Source organism: Heloderma suspectum, chromosome 2 (genome assembly GCF_057233095.1).
Source record: "Heloderma suspectum isolate Gila_16-S chromosome 2, 16-S_ref, whole genome shotgun sequence".
NCBI classification, from domain to species: Eukaryota; Metazoa; Chordata; class Lepidosauria; order Squamata; family Helodermatidae; genus Heloderma; species Heloderma suspectum.
This window is the reverse complement of record NC_139459.1, coordinates 250,929,655-250,953,364: the sequence shown is the minus strand read 5'-3', so window position 1 is coordinate 250,953,364 and position 23,710 is coordinate 250,929,655. Positions and strand designations below refer to the sequence as shown.

Below are 23,710 nucleotides of genomic sequence, written 5' to 3'. Positions count from 1 at the left end.
AGAAAAGAGACAGTTGTTTCATGCAGTCATAGGATTTGGTAAGGGTGATTATAGAAGCATTCAGGAGAGATGGATGGCTTTGAAGGAAGTGTTTGTTTTTGTTCTTGACCTATAAGTTACATTTTAAAAAATAATACTTATGTGCACATTTTAGGTAAAGGCCACCATCAGTCTTAAGGAGTGACTGGTAAAAATATAAATAAATGAATACATGTATTGATTTGATATCAAATTCCGATGTTATGCCTACTAAAGATCTGTTGTCAGAAAACGGAGCAATACAGGCAGTGAAAGTAATACAAATTGCCATGGACTCTGTTTATATGAGAATTTTATCCATCCTTGCCTAAAAGCCACAGGAAGGAGTCCAGTACTTTAAACCAGTATATAAGTGCTTAATGTCTTACAGCCACGAAGTGCAAGAGGAAGAACAAGGAAGTGGTAAGTCTGAAGAAGATGGAGAAAGGTGTTTTTCTCCCTTCAGACATAGCTGCTATAGAATATAGTGGAATATTCTAAAGGTGGAGGTGATGGTGTGGGAGAAATTTGGCTGTATCTGGATGGAGTTGCACTGCCCCGAAGGAGCATATTTGTCACTTTAGGCTCAGGTGGCCTCAGTGGAATGGAGTGCCTTCTACCAACTTCAGCTGGTGGCCCAGCTACACCCCTATCTGGACAAGGATAACCTGGCTTCAGTTGTCTGTGCTCTGGTAATCTCCAAGTTAGATTACTGCAATGCACTCTACGTGGAGCTGCCTTTGAAGATGGTTCAGAAGCTGCAGCTTGTGCAAAATGTGGCGACCAGATTGATAATGGGGATGAGAAGGTCCGAACATATAAGACTGACTCTGGCCCACTTGCAGTGGCTGCCTGTATGTTTCTGAGTGCAATTCAAGGTGCTGGTTTTAACCTATCAAGCCTTACATGGCTTGGGACACAATACCTGACAGAGTACCTCTCCCGACACAAATCTACCCGTACACTACGTTCAACATCTAAGGTCCTCCTCTGGCTACCTACACTGAGGGAAGCTTGGAAGACAGTAACAAGGGAGAGGGCCTTCTCAGTGGTGGTCCCCCAATTATGGAATGATCTCCCCAATGATGCCTGCCTTGCACCAACATCATTATCTTTTTGGCGCCAGGTTAAGACCTTTCTCTTCTCCCAGGCATTTGGGAGCATGTGATAAGTTTTAATTCATCCTGGATTGTCTTATGGTTATGGTTGTTTGCTTGAGATTGCTTGTCTGAAGTTGTTTTAGAGATATGTTCTCTTGCAGATAGTCTGTTTGTATTTTTTTATGCAAATGGCTTTTAATCTCTGTATGCTGTATTTTTAATGTTTTTAATCTTTGTAAACTGCCCAGAGAGCTTTGGCTACTGAGCGGTATAGAAATGTAATAAATAAATAAAATAATAAATACATTAAGAGGTGGTGCCCCAGCAACAGCAATGTTTGCTTTTTGTTGGCCTGGGCTGGCTGCCTTCTTCCAGTGCATTGCACACAGTGCTGTTAGGAAAGGATCCTGACAGAGCAAGCTGGCAGAGAAGTAACCAGCCTAGGCCATGTACTCCAGCAGGCAGGCATGCATTCATGCATTTCTCTGCTCATTGGACAGATACTGGACAGATACTGGTACTGCCATGGCACTGAAGCATTTGTCTGAATGGGGAGCAGGCGGAGTGGTGAACAAGTGGTGGCAAGTTGTTGGAGGAAAGAGCTGTGTGTGCCACACAGCCTGTCCTGCCCCCCCCCCCCAACCTAGCCTGTACCTTTCAGGTGTGGTAGTGAAGGATACTGTCCTGTCATCAGAGCTGAAGTAAGATTTAATTGCCAGTCAGACACGGCTTCTGTTCATGGAATGGGGGAGGGAAATGCCATCCTGTTCTTTGCTTCTCAGGCTGGCCCTGCGGGACACAGAGCAAGGCCACTGCAGACGAATGCATTTGGTGGGCAGATTCGTGTAAGAGCAGTAGTGTAGTGGCAAATTCAGAAGTGCAGGGTCCCTTCATGACAGTCACAGCCACGCCCCCTTCTAAGATTATACAACCTTGTAAGATATACAGCCTTCAACTGGGATCCAAAAACAGTGCAGCTGAGAGCAAGGCGGTGGCATTTCAATTGGACGTCTGAGAAAAAATGTATGGGTGTTAAAATCTTTTTCACCCACACAGTCAAACGCAAACGTTTTAGGTTTCCAAAATATGATACTCTATAGAAGCTTCACCCTCCCAACTCAGCCCTCATGGACAGATCCCTTCTCATTTAAACAGCCCCCTTGCATACTCCCTTAGTGCCCCAACATTACCCATTAGCCTTCCCTAAGCTCCTTCATTATATCTCCCCCTCCAACAGAAACGTCCACACACCCAGCTGGATTGAACCACACACACAGCAGTGTAGTGGTCAGTTTGGAAATGCAGGAGCTCATTGTGACAGTCTTCAAGGCCAGTCCAAAAATTTCAGGCAGCTGTGTTGTTCCGACCAGTTTTAGGAGTTTCCATCACCAGGAGCACCACTTTGGTAAAGCGCATAGGTCTTAATTCCCCATTCCAGACCAAGTCATCCCGAATACTTTGCATTCCAACATGGAACAATATATCGTTGCTTGGAAGATTCATTTCCCCCCACAGCTACAGTGAGGAGCGCAGCTAAGCTCAGAGGGAAGGGGGAATTCTGAGGGCGGTGGCAGATGACATCAGAGTCCCTGCTAATGAAAAAGTGCTGCGTCCCTGCAAGCCCTGCCTCCACTACACGACTGTGTAAGAGAAGGGGGCCCTTCAAATATCCAGATCCCATATCATTTAAGGGTTTGTGGTGAGCACTTTGAGTGGAGCCTGGAAACAAACTGGAAGTGAGTACAAATTAAACAAGCATGATATATTCTGAAAACTGAACCCCAGAAATTCACTCTGGCTGCTACATTTTACACTGTTGTTTCCAAATGCTTTTCGAGGGCAGCCCCACAGTAATCTAATGCACTGTAAAAGCAAAAAAAAAATGGACATTAAAAGTGTTTAATTGGGCTGAATTGTGTCCAGTATCTCTCTCTTAGTACTGGGATGGACTTGAGTAGAGTCATTGCATGGAAATATTACATTAAAGACCATTACTGCAGCAACCAATATTTAGCGTGAGATACAGAATCAGAGAATACTTACACAACCTGATGCCCTCCAGATGTTTTGGGCTACAGCTCCCAAGATTCCTGGTCACTGGCCATGCTGGCTGGGGCTGATAGAAGTTGAAGTCCAAAACATCTCGAGGACACCAGGTTGGGGAAAGCTGGTATAAGAACTTAATGACAGGCAGCAGATGCTTCACTTGTATGCTATACTGCCCTATAGCCATTAGAGGGCACCAAATAGTTCTAGAAAAAGTCTTCATAATTATTGCTAGTTTTAAAAATAGAGTACAGAGATTCTTAAACTATGTTCTATAGTATATGAATATGCAAGATACTTTGCAGTGTTTAACACACAACAACCATGCGATATAGGTTACTAGGTAGCTGAAGCTGATGGGCAGCAACTCTCACACAATATGTACGCAGCTAAGCGTGATTCCCCAGGCAGAAGTCCAATTTGCTAATCACTGGATCACACTGATTCCCAACGAAGTATTATTTTGTACCAGAGTCTAAACTTATGCACACTTGCCCAGGAGTAAGACTGAATGCCATGGAATTTACATCCCAGTAAAGGTGTAGGTTTAGGCTGCAAGGCTGGCACAGTGGCCCATCACAAGACCAAACCAGATGTGATGCTAAACTTACATTAACTTGCACTTTTTGTTTGTTGCCACAGGCGGGATTTTTGTTAGGACTGTGGCATGTGAGGTGATGGTTGTTTTTATCCTTTCGTTCCCTGATAAAAATCTACCCCAACGTTGGGGTAGAGCAAGGGAACTCTCCAATTGGGGATATTTGTGTGTGTGTGTGGGGGGGCAATTTTCTAAAAACACAAAACCAAAACCAACTTCAACTGATTAAGGGGAGGTGGGAGGCCCCTTAATGAAGACCACAAGCCCCGCTTCCTGACTCCTAACTTTAGGTCCTGTAGCCTGCTAAAAAAAACAGTAACAAAGGGGGACATCACAAACGGTTAGGAGACCAGGCCCCCCTCTCCCCTCCCCCATTGTGAACAGTAGCCCTGCTGTGGACTGTAGTTCTGAAAGAGAGAGGCAAAACTGTGCCAATCTTTGCTTTGTCCATCATCTTTATCTGTGGTAGCTGTTGTGCCTTCGCAGAGGCAAAGCTGCCTGTGCCATAATGGGTGGATGGGAGGGTAGAGAGACAATGAGCTGGCCCACCATGTGTTAATTTACCTGCAGGGGCTGTTGTGTATCCTGGGTGTCTGTGGGTGCCATTTTTGCATGGCAGGTGGCTTGCTGTGGGTTGTGTTGTGTGAACCCACGCGGCAGGGGTTGTTTGAGGATTTGACAACTCTCAAATAACCCTACAACAAGCCATGGTTTATTTGAGGGTTGTCTAACCCTCAACCCCTGCTGCCTAGGTTCACACAACATGACAGAGCCTGGCATGACATAACAGCCCCTGTGGGTAAATTAAGCCACCGTAGGCTGTTGTGCCACGTGAACTAGGTCAATGCCAAATGCTATTACTGCTGCCCACCAATCATTCGAATATAATGTACACCACTGGATGGGCTGGCAGCTTGCTGGGAAGAATGAGTCAGCACAGGGTTTTCCGCTTCTGCCATCCTTCACAATGGCCAGCTCAGTCTGCTGAAGTTCAGCTCCAAACACACACACACACACTTACACACATGCCTCCAAAGTAGGTCTCTGCACTTCTAAGAGAACAGAATTTCACAAGGTGTGGTTTTCCCCATCAGAAGTGCTGCACTGGTAATGGGAAAGGCTAGGAAAGGCCAGAATTTCCCCCTCTGTGCAACTTCTAAAGGGAAAAGACTATCTCAGATTGTGGACTTGGTAAAACTATGGCGTCTGCTTGACCTCTTGGCCCATGATATACCAGCTTCCCTTTCCTGCCTACTTCATACTGGAAACTCCTTCCAGTCTGATTCAACTGTATGAAGCGACAGCAGAACTCCTACAGCCCAGAATTGTGTCCCATGTGTGGCTTTGCCTTCTGTCTGTTCTGAGGTGAACTTTGTTCTGGATTTGAACTGCTAGATTCTACAGAAGAAGAGGGAGAGACAGCACAACATCCCATCCTGTGTGTGGCTTAGCTTGCACTATATCTGTTTATTACAATTATTTATATACTGCCTTTTGGGGTACAAATCCTACCAAGGTGGCTTACACATAATATAAACATAAACATCACAGTAAAGAATATTACTGAATATTACCTATGATGAGGTAAACGTCATACCCCAAATCTTCGCTCTTAGGTACAAAAATCTCATATTTTCAGGATTTACTTGTGGCTCTTGTGGCACTTTAAAGGCTATGGGTTGGATCCAGATTTAGGCAAGTGCCACTGGGCTGGGGGAATTGGACGTCCCTGCCCTCCCCTCCGCCCCCTGAAAATGCTACACAAAGACCTGCTTTGCACGACAGGACAGCCCATGGGTTAAGCAACCCATGGCCTACCAAGGCCAAGCAGGAGAAAGCAGACAGCTGCCTGCAGCACGTGCACCACTTCCGCTTTTACTCAACAACCCACAATCGGCTCCTTGCTGAGAGAGAGGTTGCTGAGCATTGATGTGTGAACCCAGACTGCTGGGTTGTTCAGAAGCTAAACAATGCAGCAGTTAACCCAAGATTTGTTGTTGGGTTAACCACTGGATTGTTTAGCCCCTAAACAACACTGCAGTCTGGGTTCGCACATCAATGCTCAGCAACCCACAAAGGAGCTGATCAAGGGTTGTTGAGTGAAAGTGGAGGTGGCGGGTGTGCTCTCTCCCACTCATCCCTGACAGCCCATGGGTTATTTAATGCATGGACTGTCATGCCATGTGAACTGGCCCAGAGGCTGAATGGGGTGAGCTGTGGTGCAGACGGGAGGGGTGTCCCCTGAAATTGGGCAGAGTCACCTTCCTTGAGTGGAGCCCTTCTGTTTGCAGAAGACAGATCCTGGATCCAGTCCTATCAAATTTATTGTGGCATAAGCTTTTGTAAAGTAGAATCCACTTCATCACACACATCTGATGAAGTGGACTCCAGTCCATGAAAGCTTATGCTGTAATTAATGTGCTAGTCTTGACATAAGAATATTTGCTGGTTTTGCTGGAACAGACTAACATGGCTGTCCTGTCAAAACTCTTGCTGGTAATCAGTATTTCAGGCTATATGTTTTTAATTCAGTTTTCTAAGAGTTTTGGAAGTCTCCTAATTATTTTATGGTCTAGTTTTATTTATTTATTTACTTTATTCCAGTTCATTTATATTCTCCCCTTCCTCCAGGAGGCTGAGGAGGCTGTCAGTGTTCCCTCCCCACCGCATTTTATCCGCACAACAGTCCTGGAAGGTAGGATAATCTGAGTGAATGGCCCAAGGTCACCCAATGAGCTTCATACTGAGTGGGGATTAGAATCCTAGTCTCCCAGGTCCTAGCTCAGTCTTAATCATTACACGATGCCCTCAGTTCTATTTTTGTTTGTTTGTTTGTTTATTACATTTCTATACCATCCAATAGCCCAAGCTCTCTGGGCAGTTCACTATCCCCGAGAGAGAGAGAGAGAGAGAGAGAGAGAGAGAGAGAGAGAGACAGAGTGTTCTGGATTATTTATATGTGTCAAATTTCAGTTTTCTGGTTGATCTGGAAATGCCTTAACATTTTGTTTCAGTTAATGGGTGAGGCCTGAGTTTGTTTGCATATATCTGTCTGTCTACTGTAATCTAGTGAAGAGGCAATTAGGAATGAAAATAAATAAAAATTAATGCATCCCTCCTTACTCTATTTGAAAAAGCACCAAACTTGGCGAAGTCATAATAAGCTTGACTATCCATTATGCCTTATTTTTGCTCAGAACACTGATGAAGCTCTGTGCCACCCACAGCCAGAATGAATTGGTCTGATGGAAGGCTATTTCATGGTGTGGGACCAATGGAAGTATGGAAGCTCTTGACTCTAAGGGTTGTTATGCTAGATACATGGAACTGCAACTTGACTTCCTCTGCATCAGGTCTCCTGAAAGGTTCAAGGCAGACTAGTTATCTATAAACTTTACAGTATAAAGCAAGATAATCTTTCCATCCTAGAAACGGCCTTTATTCATAGCTTTGAGCTGTCCCAGGTTGTATTGCTTCCCCTACCTTAATTGCAAGTACATTGCACCGCAGCATCATTAGTTCCTGTGTAGCCAGTCTCTTCCTGCCACAGTGAATGGATGTCTGGAGGGAGAAAGAGAGAGAGCATTGGGAAGAAGTGCTTTGCCTGTTTGGGTGGCTAGAGCTGCTAATAGGATTAGATATAGGAATGTAACTCTACTTATATTTTCCCAATATTTATCACTGCCATAATGAAAAGACTGATTTTCTTATCCTTCCCCCCCTTTTCAGGATATCTACAAATACTAAGATAAAAAAAATAATTTCTTTCACTATTCCATTTCTCCTTCCCCTCTACCTTTTGAAAATTATCATTCCTTTTCAACATGTCTGCATCGTAATAACTGAAATGTAAAATCTATATCGTGGCAGATCATGTGTGTGTGTGTGTGTGTTTTAAAAACATCTCACGAATAACAATGTTTGTTGCTTACTGGGGTGCCAACAATTTGCACTGTTTACAAAATGTAAATCTTTAATAGCTGTAAGGAAAGAATACAAACAGAAAGTAGGCAATGACCAATTAAAAACCAATTGATTATCTAGCATTTAAATGAGGAATTCATTAACTGATTAAATATAAATAAATTTACATGTTGCAAAACCTCTGTTAAAGTGCCTTTTTGAGGATCATAAGGAAAATGATCAGTTCTCATAAGTGAGAGAAAACTTACAATCCTATGCATGTTTATCCAAAAGAAAGTCCGACTAAGTTTAGGGATTACTACCCAAGTAAGTGTGCATACAACTGCAGCCCTCGAGTTTAAAATAAATATTGATTTTGATTGTTGGGACTGAATCCTGTCAGCTTCAGTTATAAATAATCCTTCATATCTTTGGTGTTGTGGCAAACTTCATGATAACAATATGCACACGCACCAAAGACCAGCAGTAATATAGTATTCTACCCAATTTATTACAGTCAGCAGCATGAATGTAATTCTATGCATAGTTACTTGGGAGTGAAGTCAGTGGTGCTTACTTCTGACAGCACAGGTTCTACTTTTAAAATACATTGACTTGGTTCGGATGACACAACAGCCCACCATGGGTGAATTAACCCTTGGGGCGCCACAGCATGCACCATCTGCCATTATGAATATGCAAGCTCCAGGCAGGGGTTGCCATGGCTTGTCATGTCATCTGAACCTGGGCAGTAGGGGTTATTAGTGGGTTAAACAACCCTTGCATAACCCACTGTCCTTTTTAAGGCTATGTGAGGGTTGTTTAATCTTCAAATAACCCCCACCACTCAGGTTCTGATGACACAAGCCACAGCACCCCCTGCAGCTCCTTGCTGCCTCTCCTTGCAGGTAAATGTGGGTAAACCCCTGGTGGGCTGTCATGTCATGCAAACTGGCCCACTGAGTTTCAACAAAAGATCTTGAGCCAGACTGAAATGCAACCATTGCCTTTTAAATAGAAATGCACACAATTTTGCAAAAAGTGTTCCCCTTGAAATTGGTAGGCCCCATCAAAGAAAAGGAAAGAAGTACCCAATCTCTCTTTAATTATTTTCCTTATTCTTGGACTTCCTCTATGCCAAGAATGGGGAACATAGGGCTCTCCAGATGTTGTTGGACTACGACCCCCATCATCACTCAGCACTAGCTATGCTAACCAGGGCTGATGGGAATTGCAGTCCAGCAATGACTGGACTCCACCCATTTCCTATCCCCGCTCTGTGGTAATTGGTCACAAACAACAGTAAAACTTTGGAAGTCTCATTTTCAGCTGTTTGCATGGTTCAAAAGACCCATCTCTTCACTCAGGCCTTCCCTGAGTAAGTGTGCTTAGTTTGTTTGTTAAGTATGGTGTTGTATTGAGTGATTTTTTGCTTCTGGTGAGCCACAGGAGTAAATCAGGAGACAAATTTAAATATTTAAATATGAATCAACTAAACTTTGAGGTTTATAGAGGTAACGTACGTGTGGGAAACGCGGAACGACATAACTATTTCCCCTAAAGGATTCCCAAAAATCTTCTAGTCCAACCCCCAGCACTTTACCCAAGATTCATTGGTTCTAAACCATTCTCAGCATCAACATTTTCGAAGCGAAGATGAGGAGGGACCGACACACCCAACTATAATGTGGGGAAGCGACATACTTGGTAAAGATCGATCGGGCTCAAGAGTGGCGCTTCGCGTCTCAGAGAAAAGTGGGCAAGAGATGTCTTATGCTAACTTCGGGGTGGGGGGGGGTGATCCTTCAGAGCACGTAGACACATACTTCATTTTCAGGTGTAGAGGCAATTGCATGAAACACTAGCTCTACCTGTGGGCTTAAAGGCATTCCTGGATTCCAGCCGAAGACCTAGCTCAGCTCCTTGCCGGATCTAAGCCACCGTGGACGGGACAAAATAAGTGCTGCATGATATATGCATGGTCTTAATGCATACATTTACTGGGGAAGATGGCTCTCCGTGCAATGGTCCTGAATCTCCTTACAACTGAAAGCCAGTAACAGTCCTTGCAGAATCATTTGCATTATTTCCGATCTCTGCATTGGGGGTGGAGGGGGATGTCGTCGTCCGTCCGTCCCCCCCCCCCCCGCCTAGCAATAAAAGTCGGGTCAAAAAGAGCTGCCCTCGCCCCGGACATGATGACAGCTTCTTAGGGGATCTCTGAAAAGTGCTGATCTGCATAAAACCTTTGAGCGACACGGTGTTTTAAGTACGGGCTAGCGTGCTCTGGATTCGTCTGCAGTTGGAGAAACGTTGCCAATCCGATCAGCATTAACTACAGTTGCAGTGGCTCGCCGCTGCTTCAACCGTATGCCGCTCGGAATATTCCCTCCTGGCTTTTTTCCCCTGCTGTCCTTTCGACTTTATTTCCTCTCCTCTGTGCGCGTGTAGGTGCGTCTTTGCAATCATTGCTGTTGTCTGCTTTATTTCACCCCCTTGTGACTACTGCAGGCTCCTCCTGCAATCTGCAAAAGGGAAACTTCCCTGCAATAGAGGCTCGGGCTCTTCTCCCAAGTGTCCTTGCCTCCAGCCGGGCTCCTGCAAAAGGAACCTTGACAGACAAAGCCAGGCAAAGTGTAAATCTTCACCTGCGCACTCGCAGCGCCTGTTTTCTCTTGATCTGCAGCTTCAGGTTGTTGCTGTTGATGCTGGCTACTGTTTCCAGGCTCAGTTGCTGCTTCCTGCCCTGCCTAAAATAAGGTAAGAAAGCTGGCTTTTGTTTTTGTTTAAGGCTTCCAACCAGTGAGCAGTGCGCCCTCGCTCATATTGATCTGCTTTTGGACTCTGCTGGCTCGTGGAGAAGTCAACTTTTTGCTCTTGGTTAGCAACTTTGACTGTTTACATATCCCAAGCGATAACTCTAGTTACAGTTAGCAGCAGAAGGACAAACGTTTGCAGCTTGAAAAGTGTCGATGTGTCCATTGAGGAATAACTAGACTGGGTCAAGCTAACCAGAAACGATAACCAATTAGACCCCTTGTTAACGGGGGCGGGATGCGTGTTTCCAAGGGTATCAGAGCAGTGTGGGGTCAGAATACAGCGGAGCATGAGTTAGAAACCAAGAGGTTCTGCCCCCCAGGTCGTTTAATACTGTGAGTCCTGTATTGTATCCAGAATTAGATGTTTTAGATTCAAAAATTTAGAGGACTTTTTAAAAAGCCAACAAGGCTCTTCCTAAGCCCCAGCATTCAGCATTTATATATGTATCGTCGCAATTAAAAAAAAAAAAAAAAGTTGTCCCCCTATGACTCCCACCCCAGTTAGCATAACTGCAAATCTTCCTGTGCATCACAGACTGAATTTCTTTAAAATAAGTGTTTAATTCTTGTTTTCTCATCCAGCATATTTAACATGAACCTATCTATAGATTCCTATTTTGTAATTCCATCATTTTTATTTCTTGGTTTTTCACAATAAGCAGCTGAATAACTGGGGTGGTGGTGGTAAGAAAACAAGTATGGGTTTTGTTTTGACATCTTGGGATGCATGAGATCTCAGTGAGGGCACAGTCTCTAATATATATATATATATATATATATATTATAAAATATATAATATATATATTATAAAATATATAAAATATATGCCAATGGTTTTGATTCACTCCCATGCTAAGTCCCTTTCCGCTCCCCTCTCCTATCTGCCAGTTATTAGTCTGTTTACTGTTCCATTAATGGAGCAAGGAATATTGTGATCAATAAAAGGATAACATCAGAGCATTAAAAAGCCAGGACCCTGGTGAGATGTGCACCAATTAATAAAGTTCAACAATGTTTGGAAATGTTATAAAGGCCATAACAAAGAGTATAAGGGGTTATGGATTCCTGTCCTTCAGTTCTCTAAACCATTAAAATGTATATTTGTTTGGGATTAATATAAGATTTTCAAATCCCTGTCACTTCACTTATGTAATCTTGGTATCTTTTTTCACCCATTCATACAAATTTGCTCATATGAATAGATGAGAAAACAAATTGTTCATGAGGTTTATTTATTTTGATTATCATTTTACACTATGGAACAAACCAGTACTGTAAGGTAGATTGTTGTTGCTGTTCAGTTGTTAAGTTGTGTCCGATGGACCATAGCACGCCAGGCCTTCCTGTCCGCCGCTCTCTCCCAGAGTGTGCTCAAATTCATATTCATTATATCGGTGATGCTAGCTAGCCATCTCATCCTCTGCCGTCCCCTTCTCCTTTTGCCTTTGATCTTTCCCAGCATCAGGGTCTTTTCTGGTGAGTTTTCTCTTTGCATTAGGTGGCCAAAATATTTGAGCTCCAGCTTCAGTATCTGTCCTTCCAATGAGCACTCAGGGTTGATTTCCTTTAGGATGGACTGATTGGACCTCCTTGCAGTTCAGGGGACTCGTAAGAGTCTTCCCCAGCACCACAATTGGAAAGCATCAATTCTTCGGCGCTCAGCCTTCCTTATAGTCCAGCTCTCACAGCCATACGTTACTATTGGGAAAACCATAGCTTTGATTAGATGGATCTTTGTCAGCAAGGTGATGTCTCTGCTTCTTACTATGCTGTCTAAGTTTGCCATAGCTTTCCTCCCCAGGAGCAAGCGTCTTTTAATTTCATGGCTACAGTCACTGTCTGCGGTGATCTTGGAGCCCAAGAAAGTAAAATCTGTCACTGCTTCCATTTCTTCCCCTTCTATATGCCAGGAAGTGATGGGGCCAGATGCCATGATCTTCGTTTTTTTAATGTTGAGTTTCAAACCAGCTTTTGCACTCTCCACTTTCACCCTCAACAAGAGGCTCTTGAGATCCTCTTCGCTTTCTGCCATTAGGGTGGTATCGTCTGCATATCTGAGGTTGTTGATAATTCTCCCGACAATCTTAATTCCGACCTGTGATTCATCCAACCTGGCATTTCACATGATGTACTCTGCATATAAGTTAAATAAGCAGGGTGACAATATACAGCCTTGTCGTACTCCTTGCCCAATTTTGAACCAATCGGTTGTTCCATGTCCAGTTCTTACTGTTGCTTCTTGACCCTCGTACAGGTTTCTCAGGAGACAGGTAAGGTGGTCTGGTACTCCCATCTCTTTATGAATTTGCCACAGTTTGTTGTGATCCACACAATCAAAGGCTTTAGCGTAGTCAATGAAGCAGAAATAGACGTTTTTCTGGAATTCTCTTGCTTTCTCCATGATGCAGCGAATGTTGGCGATTTGATCTCTAGTTCCTCTGCCTCTTCGAACCCCAGCTTGAACTTCCGGTAGTTCTCGGTTCCCATACTGCTGAAGCCTAGCTTGTAGGATTTTGAGCATACCCTTGCTGGCATGTGAACTGAGCACAATTGTACGGTAGTTTGAACACTTTTGGCATTGCCCTTCTTTGGAACTGGAATATAAACTGACCTTTTCCAGTCTTGTGGCCACTGCTAAGTGTTCCAAATTTGTTGGCATATTGAGTGCAGCACTTTAACAGCATCATCTTTTAGGATTTTAAATAGCTCAGCTGGACTACTGTCATCTCCGCTAGCTTTGTTGTTAGTAATGCTTCCTAAGGCCCATTTGACTTCACTCCCTAGGATGTCCGGCTCAAGTTCAGTGACCGTGCTATCATGGCTATCAGGGACATTCAGATCTTTCCTGTATAGTTCTTCTGCGTATTCTTTCCATCTCTTCTTAATCTCATCTGCTTCTGTTAGGTCCCTGACTTCTTTGTCCTTTATCATGCCTGTCTTTGCACAAAATGTTCCCTTGATATCTCCGATTTTCTTGAAGAGATCTCTAGTCTTTCCCATTCTATTGTTTTCCTCGATTTCTTTGCATTGTTCATTTAAGAAGGCCTTCTTCTCTCTCTTTGCTATTCTCTAGAAATCTGCATTCAGTTGGGTATATCTTCCCCTTTCTCCCTTCCTTTTTGCTTCCCTTCTTTCCTCAGCTACTTGTATCAGACAGCCACTTTGCTTTCTTGCATTTCTTTTTCTTTGGGGTGGATTGAGTTGCTGCCTCCTGAACAATGTTACGGACCTCCATCCATAGTTCCTCAGGCACTCTGTCTATCAGGTCTAATCCCTGAAATCTATTCCTCACCTCCACTGTATATTCATCAGGGATATGATTTAGGTCATACCTGAATGGTTTAGTGGTTTTCCCTACATTCTTCAATTTAAGCCAAAATTTTGCAACAAGAAGCTCATGATCTGAGCCACAGTCAGCTCCAGGTCATGTTTTGACTGACTGTATAGAGCTTCTCCATCTTTGGCTGCAAAGGACATGATCAATCTGATTTCTATATTGACCATCTGGTGATGTCCATGTGTAGAGTCGCCTCTTGTGCTGTTGGAAAAGAGTGTTTGCTATGATCAGCGTGTTCTCTTGGCAAAACTCTATTAGCCTTTGTCCTGCTTCATTTTGTACACCAAGGCCATGCTTGCCTGTTATCCCGGTGATTTCTTGACTTCCTACTTTGGCATTCCAATCTCCTATGATGAAAATGACATCTTTTTTTGGTGTTAGTTCTAGAAGGTGTTGTAGGTCTTCACAGAACCGATCAACCTCAGCTTCTTCGGCCTCAGTGGTTGGGGCATAGACTTGAATTACTGCGATGTTGAATGGTTTGCCTTGGATTCGTACTGAGATCATTCTATTGTTTTTGAGATTGTACCCCAGTACTGTTTTTCCCACTCTTTTGTTGACTATGAGTGCTACTCCATTTCTTCTAAGGGATTCTTGCCCACAGTAGTAGATATGATGGTCACCTGAATTAAATTCGCCCATGCTTGTCCATTTGAGTTCGCTGATTCCCAAGATGTCGATGTTCAATCTTGCCATCTCATGTTTGACCACCTCCAGCTTACCTTGATTCATTGATCTGACATTCCAGGTTCCTAAACAATATTGTTCTTTACAGCATCGGATTTTCTTTTCACCACCAGACACATCCACAGCTGAGTGTCCTTTTGGCTTTGGCCCAGCCACTTCACTCTTTCTGGCGCTACTTGGAACTTCCCTCTGCTCTTCCCCAGTAGTATATTGGACGCCTTCCGACCTGAGGGTGTCATCTTCCAGCGTCATCTCTTTTAGCATTGTGATACGTTCCATGGGGTTTTCCTGGCAAGAATACTGGAGTGGGTTGCCATTTCCTTCTCCAGTGGACCACATTTTGTCAGAACTCTCTGCCATGACCTGTCCATCTTGGGTGGCCCTGCACGGCGTAGCTTATGCCTTCACTGAGCTACACAAGCCCCTTCGCCACAACAAGGCAGTGATCCATGAAGGGGGTAAGATAGATACCAGTTACTTAAAAGATTAATTAGGTTGTGATCCTATATGCACATACCTGGGAGTAAGTTCCATTGAACTCAGTTGGGCTTACTTCTGAAAAGATATGTATAAGATTGCGCTGTTAGGCTGTAATCCTAAACACACTTACTAGGGAATAAGCCCTATTGAACCCCATGGGATCTACTTCTAAGAAAACATGTTTAGGATTGCATTGTTAAGCAATATACATAATGATCACAGTAAGCACAAATAGCTAAACTGTGGTGAAAAGTAATAGAGGGTATTAATAATTGCATTTACATCAAAGTCACACGGTATCCTAAGTTGAAGCTATCCAAACCTGGCCCCAAATACCCACACCCACCATTTTTAAAAAGGCAAGACCTGAGTCTGTTCTAATACTTGTATGTTAGTGATCTTCCAGCAGGAACTTTAATTACATTGCTGATATGTTCATATATAATAAGTGCACATAAATGATATGCCAACTGACTTTTATAGCTGCTTATGATGAGACATAATTTTAGCATCCTGGTTTATGGATGTTATCACTGTATATTATCATGCACCCTGTGTTTTTTTCCATCACTAGGACAGGAGAAATACTAATCTTTACTGTAGCCTTTCACTGCAGTGAGAAGGCATTATTCTTCTACTTCTTTCTTTGCTATTAGCTATTCTAATTTGTCTGACTGCTATTAGCTTTGCTATTTGCTATTATATGGCTTTGTTCAAGGTGTTCGCTTCTTCCCTCAGTTATATTTTTTTTTAAAGATGAAAACATGAGCCTTAAATCAGATATTTAATCAATCAATGGTTTGTATTATTTTCAGCCACTTCACTAAAGCAAGCTTTGCCATTATCTCATATATATTTCTTATAGAGAGCTTCATTATAGCAGTTTAAATGTAATAAGTATTTTTTTAGATTTGTAACCTACTTTGGAGAACGAATTCACTGGTGAATCATAATAGAATGTAGGAAGCTGCCTTGTACCAGATCAGACTATTTGTCTGACTAGCCCGGTATTCTTTATTCTCTCAGTGGCTCTCCAGGGTCTCAGGGAGAGATCTTTTTCATCACCTGGTACCTGATCCTTTTATCTGGAGATACCAGGGTTTGAACTTGGGACCTTCTGCATACAAAGCATGTGCTCTGTCACTAAGGTCCCTCATGGTTCTGCATTCTCTTGAGCATCTTTAGCCCAAATTCAGCCTTGCATCTTGCAGGTTTGGGCCATATGAAAATGATGTGATGGTGGCAATATGTTTTATTACTAGATCAATAGTGAGTGCCTGTTTTATGTGGCAATAATCTTTACTCCAACTAAGTGGTGCTTAAAAAGATACTTTAGTGAATTACTTTTGCAATCTCTGCTTCATTCCCAGTTCACACAATATGTTTTCTTCTACATACAAGCAGTCCTGGTTGACCTTGGGTACACATTTGTATGTGTGAACTGGGAGATCACATGGTAGATACAGCTGGTGGCAAGAAAAAGACAGAGAAAAAACATTTAATTGATTAACATTTATATGCCATTTTATTTGCTATAAAGCCATTGGGACGGTACACAGCAATTTAAAACAATAAAAAACAGTAGAGCGTTGGAGCAACTGCATAGTTTAAAAGTCATATGGGTCCTATATCTATGATTATTCAGTTCATATGCGCCAAAAATGGTCAAGCATAGAAGCTGAGTAGATGAGCAATTTGGGAACACTTGATGCTGTAACTTTGTTGAATCTTTGTGGGTGTAAAATGTGCCTGGATGGACAGCTACTAGAAGCCCTTAAAAGTTCCTTTGAGCCTTCTAAAGGTAGAGCAGGGTATGTATTATAAATATCTTGTGTGGAAAAAGTGGCCCTTGCTGTGATGGAAATCGTGTCAGCTCCATCAGTACTTAATGCATCAAAAGCATGCTGCTTATTGTTTGAATTCAAGGGAAATTATGGACATTATAAAAAGATCTGTGATCATGAAGCTTTTCCCTGTAAACTCTGAAAAGGTTGCCAGTTGGGAAGTTCTAACTTTTTCATGTCCTTCTTCAACATCCTGCTCTTTCCCAGCTCCTCCATGCACCCAACTTCTAACCATATGCCCAAGATGGAAGCATCCATGTACCCTTCTTGCTAGGTCCCTTTTCAAACCTCCCTTGAGTAGAATCAAGCAAACCAGTTGAAGAACATAGCCTCATTCTCTCATTCACTTAGAGACTAAAGAAAGAGTTTCAGGTTATTCTGAAATGGAACTTCATGGGGACTGATTGGTTAGCAGCTTTATTCAGAGTTTAGTACCGTTATTCAGAGTTTATCAAAGTTCATGGCAACAATTCATTGCAGAGTTATGTGCACCTAAATCCTACTGAAATCAATGGCACCTAGGTGTAATTCTGTGCTGAAACATGGCCTGTATAACTGAATTTAAATCTAGGTGTACATTTAAGGGCAGTGTTCCTGAAGCAGGCCATGTGGTAGTGATTTTACTTTGAGAGCAATAGTACAACTTAGTTGGACTAGAGCTAAGGCATTTAGGTGGTGGGAAAGGAACAGAGATGTATGTGTGAGAGAGAGTGTGTGTGTGTAGGGGCGGGTGAAATTGGCTTGGTCAAAAGAAGGGGGGAAGCTGGAGTCAGAAGTGGAATTTATTATTTATGAATTTATCTTTGCATTCTCAGATTAATAGCACTTATAGTGATGTACAAACTGGATAAAAACATAAAAATAACATTGCTGAATAAAAACAATATATGAGATCAAATCATCAGCCAAAACACAAAAATAAACAGCGGCCAAAAAAAATCTAAAAACCAGAATCCATTAAATGGTACAGACAGACAGCAGAAATAAAACAGTATGCATTTATTAAATGAGTAAGTAACATATAGAAGCTAAGAGATGCAAAATAAAAAGACTGGTGTCTTTTTTCAACCATTTTCTGTTGGTGAGAATATATGCAAGCTTTTTGGTTACACAGAACTCTTCCGTGCAAAGATACCTATTAGTCAGCTACAGAAGGCTAACAAATTTGCCACGCTGTAGATATTATCTAAAGTTAAAGCATACGGCACTTTAAAATACATAAAAGGCAGAATTAAATGTCTTGGAACATTGCCTATTAGATAGAAGTGTTAAATTGAAGTATAGGTTTGATTCTCTGTGTGAGCAATTAATGCTGATACTTAAACCTTAGTCCTTCCAGAGATCTGTAAGAGCTACTCAGACTATACTATATCAGAATAGGATTCATATTACATTAGACCTCAGACTATACTATAACAAGTGAATAAGTCTCTCTATCTTTAGCAGTGTTTTCAGCCCATCTGCTTGAGTGCCCCTCTGGTTTCTTTCCCTTCTTCTTCTGATACACTTCTGAACTCCTTTCATTACCCCCTCTCTAACTTTGTAATAATTTTCAGACAACCAAAGAGACTATTATCTCCAAAGCCTTAACCACTTGAGGGAGTGACTTGGCAATTTTCATCCAAGACTGATTCCTGTAAGAATTTTAACTGGCCTCACCTGTAATATTATCTTCTTCGCCTAACTTTCTGGATTTATTTTGAATTGATGGGACCATCGCTACTCTGTTACAATGAAAACTATATTGATAATATGAGCAGCAGTTGTTTTCTGATCAATCCCATAATAGGAGTGATGCGTAGAGGATTTTGGGCCTCCAAGCGAAGCTGAGTCTGTCCCTCAAACCAAAATTTGTTTGGCATAGAATTAATGGACGATTAAATGAGCTGTATCCTTCTGATGCAGGCCCTTGTCACAATGCCCCTACCTTTGCTTGCCACCTACCCAGCAACCCTGTCAGAGCCATCCCTGCCATGCAGGAAGGTGCAGTGATGTGCTTCAGCCCTCCAGGCGAACAACATTGGCAAATTACCACTCTGGCTGCTGATACCGTTGCTCCTGCTGCGTAGATAGTACCAGAGCAGCGCTCCCTGCATTCCTGCTCCACTACACCTCTACTCCCAGGATTTTATCAACAGTTGGCAAATCTCATTCAAATTATCCTGAACCTGTTTTGTGTTTCTAGATGCCTCTACATTCACATTTTACGTGACAGTTACAACTGAGGATTGTTTTCAGAATTATTGAGTTGCTAGCCAGCTCTGTTACTCTTCTCCTTTACTAAGAGAGGAGGTAGAGAGAACAGCCACGCTTTGTGGCTAGAGGAGACACAAAGATCATGTAAACACGGTCTCAGGCAGAGATCATTCAAATCAGCTGCTACATAATCCTTTTAACTGGGACCCTTTGCATGCAAAATATGTGCAGTGCTACTGAGTGGTACCCCCTCGTTTTTAAGGACTCTGTGGGTCAAAGTACATGCTGTGTCAGCCTTCCCCAACCTGGTGTCCTCCAGATGTGTTGGAACTGCAGAGCAATACGTATGGGGGGTATCAGGTTGGGGAAAGCTGTTACGTGAATTCTGTAGCATGAACCTAAGGCTTCTCTTTTTTACTCCAGAATAAGTGTGTGTGGGCTCAGTTTGGATCAGGACTACTTTGCATGGGGGGGGGATTAAATCTTCCCCCTACACACACACACACACACACACACACACACACTTTGCTTCCCAAAATCCCCCCTAGTTAAAAAACGAAACAAAACATTATCCATTGGTGTCAATGGAGGGGGTTTTTCTTTCCTTTTTTAACCCACACAGGAGGGTGGGGAGGAATTTCGGGAAGCAAATGGTGTGCAGGGGGAAGATTTAATTCTCCCCTGCTGGTGCATGGTGGTCCCAATTTGTATTGGACCCCCATGCAGTTATTCAGCTATATGCTATGTAATTAACATATGTTGTAGTTTGACCCTAAAGGATTTAAAAGATTGCAACATTTCTGGAGTCTGAAGATTTGTTAAGTATCACTGCTAGGATTACAATAGAAGGATGAAATGGTATTTTTCATGTGTCACTGGCTGACACATGCATTCACCACCTTTTGGGGTCTAATGCCCATTTAACACCTGCCCTCCATACTGCATCTAAGTTCAGTGTTTGAGTGCAGGCATTACCTCTTCTTCCCACTCAGGTAAATATAGGTGGCACCATAAAGCATCTCCTTCCTAAATAGCAGTGTCATAAGGATAGGGCAGCCTTCCCAAACCTTGTTCCCTCCAGATATTTTGGAGTGCAACTCCCGTCAGTCACAGCCAATAGAAGGGGATGATGGGAATTGTAGTCCAAAACATCTGAACAGCGCGAGGTTGGGGAAAGCTGAGGTAGGTCATTCTTGCCCCCAAGAGTGGACAAGCACTTCCTTTTATTGCCTAAGATATATGGGCACAGGGAACTTTCCATTTCCCTCTTGAGCAAGCACTTAATCATTTGCACTCATGTATCCGAGGTCGAGACCATATTAATTATATTTACACATAAGTGCTTGAAGTTCCCTTATTGCTTCCAAGTGCAGCAACGAACAGTCCTGCAGCCAGCAGATGACTGAAGAGACAATGAATCAAGCCATCATAGTGAAAAATATTCTGCCTGATTATGCATTCCTTGAGCATAGGCAGCTCATGAAGTCATTACCGGATGTTTGGGTGGTTTTTAAAAAAAGGGGAGGCAAATGTGAAATCTTTGCCTCCCCTATTGACAGCATTTTGACATATATGCTTTTGGTGTCACTTCTTGCCTTGGGTTGTTTCAGGGAGGTGTTATTACTACTAAGAAAGTTGAAAGTTTCATACTTTCAAATGATATGTTTGTTTTGCAGCTAGCTCAGTTCTAGCTGAGAGCAGCAGAGGTGAGTTTTTTCTTTAACTAAAAGTGGCACGCCCTCTGTCCCCTATGTTTAGGACCAAGCAGAATTCAAATTTTCATAAAGGAGTGGAACTTGTACCAGCTGGAATTCACCAGTTTAGCTGTCCTGAAATAGGAAGGAAGATGACAGCCACACTGGAAGAAGCATGTGAACAGGCAGAACTGATGTTGTTGAGGTAGTCTGAGAAAATTCAACTGCTAGAAGTAAAAGAAATCCATCAGTAATGTCCTCATGTGTCCTTTAAAGGCCTCTCCCTCTTATATTATATTAACACTTGTTAAAAAGGTAAAGGTAAAGGTGTCCCCAACCAGTTGTGTCCGACTCTAGGGTGCGGTGCTCATCCCCGTTTCTAAGCTGAAGAGCCAGCGCTGTCCAAAGACGCTTCCGTGGTCATGTGGCCAGCATGACTGAACACCGAAGTGCACGGAACGCTGTTACCTTTCCCGCCGAGGCAGTACCTATTTATCTACTTGCAATTTCTTGCTTTCGAACTGCTAGGTTGGCTAACACTTGTTACAGTGTGACAAATTTGTGAGCTACATGTAGTTTCTCTGGTCTGATGGCAGCCCCGGTGCTGTCTTTTCCTTTTTTCCTCCAGATCCACAAGCAGGAAGGCCTACAGATCTGCCAAGCTTGAGTGAGATAATAATTCTACCCTTAGTACTTTGTGCTGAAGGATGATGTAAGTGCAGAGCTTCCAGCCAAATCCAACATGGGCGCTAACACCTCCAGCAAGTCACCAGCGTTTGATGAGAATGGTGATGGTGAGAATATTATTGTGTTTAAAATACTTTGTTCAGCTAGACGTTGGGTGGGAGAAATGTAAGATCCCACATTACAACTCCTATTGAAGAGTTGCCGCCCATCATAGACCAAACACTGGTCTTCATTTCTCTCTGTTAGTTGGTTGGCATGGAACGACAGCCCAGGGTTCTCTGTATTCATGACAATGCAAGTTTCTTTTTTTTTAAAAAACACCCTGGGTTGGCATGAGTGCAGCAGTGTGCTGGTACATGCTGTCTGATGGCTTCTGCTGCAAGCAGGGGCAGCTAAACAACCCAGGGATGGAGTATTGTTTAGCACAACTTGCGAATCAGGAGCTCTGACTTGTTGGGGGAGAGACAAGTCAGAGTTGGAGCTGCACGCTGCACGACCCAGGGACAGAACATCCCTAGGTTGTTTAACTGCTCCTGTTGACAGTGGGAGCAATCGGGCAGGCCTGGGTTGTTGTGTCATTTGAACCGGTCCGATATCTCTTCTGTTTGTTTGACTCCCTTTGTTTGGGATCTAATTGGATATCTGGCTGAGTTTGGAGTGGTAATTTGGTTTGTGGTCTGGCACTTTTGAGATGACACCTTTGAAGCTTTGGTTTGGGCCTAAGCCTGTGGAAAAGCAGGGTTGCAAGTTGGCAACACTACTAATGGCTGTACATGATGTTGCCCTTGCAAGATTATAGTACTTCTTCTTAGTCGGTGTAAGAAACTTATTAGAATGATGGGAGTTCAGTCAATTATGAATTAACACTACATTCTACTTTTGACATGTGAAGGGCCTCTTCTCAAACTACTTTTTAAAAACATAGCTGTACTCGGGAATAACAGATTAACAGCTGAAGGTGTATGAAACATCTATGATTAAAAGGCTTACTAACATTAGCTTTAGCAGTGTGGCTCCTTCGTGTGGCTCTTGGTAACACTGGAAGTCTGTGTTCACATAGGAGGTGTCTGTGCTGTAGCTCCTTTGCACAAAAACATGACCCCTGTTGTCCTGTAATGTCTAGGGGCCAAAACAGATATTACTTTGTTTTGGCCCCTAGGCCCCTTCCAACCCTACTATTCTATGATTCTATGATACTTTAAATGTGTGTCTAGCAGCCACATCTTTTTCATTTTTTACTCTAGAGTAGGCACAAGGGCCCCAATCCAGATTGGCACCCTGGCATGGGCTGTAGGGGGCTTTTAAAATCCAGTTCAGAATACAGCAGCCAGGTTATTCACTAGGACCAGTGGAGGCTGGTAGCTCTGATGTCAGTGGAGTGGTGAAGCCACTCCAGGCTTCAGTGAGAATCAGTCACAACTCTAAAGGAGCTATCCAAGGTGCTTGACACTCCCTTTGTCACTCTCCTTATAAAGGTCATCCATCAGGGCAGCCAAAGTCAGTTCCAGCCCACAACCTGGTTGGAACCCAGACTGGAATGGGTCTAGATCAGGGGTGGCCAACTTGTGGCCCTCCAGCTGTTTTGGCCAGCATAGCCAATGGTGAGGGCTGGTGGGAGTTGTAAGCCAAAATAGCTGGAGGGCCACAAATTGCCCACCTCGGTCTAGATAATTGGTATCCTCCAAGAAAGTCTGTCGTTGAGCCTATTGAGCACCTTGCCCAAGAAGGGGGCATTGGCCACCAGGCAGTAGTTACTATAAACCTCCAGGTCCAGGGAGGGTTTTTTCCCCAGAAGTGGTCTTGCTACAGCCTCCTTAAGGGCAGCAGAGACTACCCCCTCACACCATGATACGTTCACCACTCTCAGGATCCACCTGGTCAAACCCCCTCAGCTACCTCGAATCAGCTATGTGGTGTCTTCATAACATGGGTTATGAACTGTTGTAATATCCCAAGAATTGGAGATGTTTATTCAGCCCGCTGTCCTTTGTATTCATTTCTAGGTATGTCTTCTAAAAGATTTGTATAGGATTTCTTTAGGGCAGAGCCAAGAGACTATGGAGGGCATGATTATGAAGTCACTACAAGTAGATTAACTATAGGCTAGCATACCTGGTGGGGCCCTATCCAGAGGAAAGTTTTTAAATACTTGTCAGAAGTATCACTGGGTAAACCCTAAAACATGGTGTTCACTCCTCCAATATTTCCCTGCTCCAGGGCTTCATCTGCTTTGCACAATTCCTCTACTGCCTGAAATATTTACCAACATAAGATACTGTGCAAAAAATCAGTTTGGAATTA

At 43.1% G+C, this 23,710-nt stretch overlaps 1 protein-coding gene and 1 long non-coding RNA gene across 4 annotated transcripts in view; one reads left to right on the top strand and one right to left on the bottom strand.

Moving 5' to 3' along the window:
• LOC146354381 (uncharacterized) overlaps positions 1–9,813 on the bottom strand; it is an 87,028-nt gene extending 77,215 nt beyond the window's left edge. For all 3 annotated transcript variants that reach the window (XR_014788376.1, XR_014788377.1, XR_014788375.1), the window contains exons 1-2: positions 9,537–9,813; positions 7,246–7,323 (exon numbers count right to left, since the gene is read on the bottom strand). This is a non-coding gene — a long non-coding RNA (uncharacterized LOC146354381). The remainder of the gene's footprint in view (positions 1–7,245; positions 7,324–9,536) is intronic.
• A 374-nt stretch (positions 9,814–10,187) lies between these two features.
• STK32A (serine/threonine kinase 32A) overlaps positions 10,188–23,710 on the top strand; it is a 108,324-nt gene continuing 94,801 nt past the window's right edge. Inside the window, exons 1-2 of the mRNA XM_084838725.1 lie at positions 10,188–10,425; positions 21,351–21,516. Of these exons, the coding sequence (XP_084694851.1) occupies positions 21,465–21,516 (52 nt within the window). The 5' untranslated portion in view covers positions 10,188–10,425; positions 21,351–21,464. The remainder of the gene's footprint in view (positions 10,426–21,350; positions 21,517–23,710) is intronic.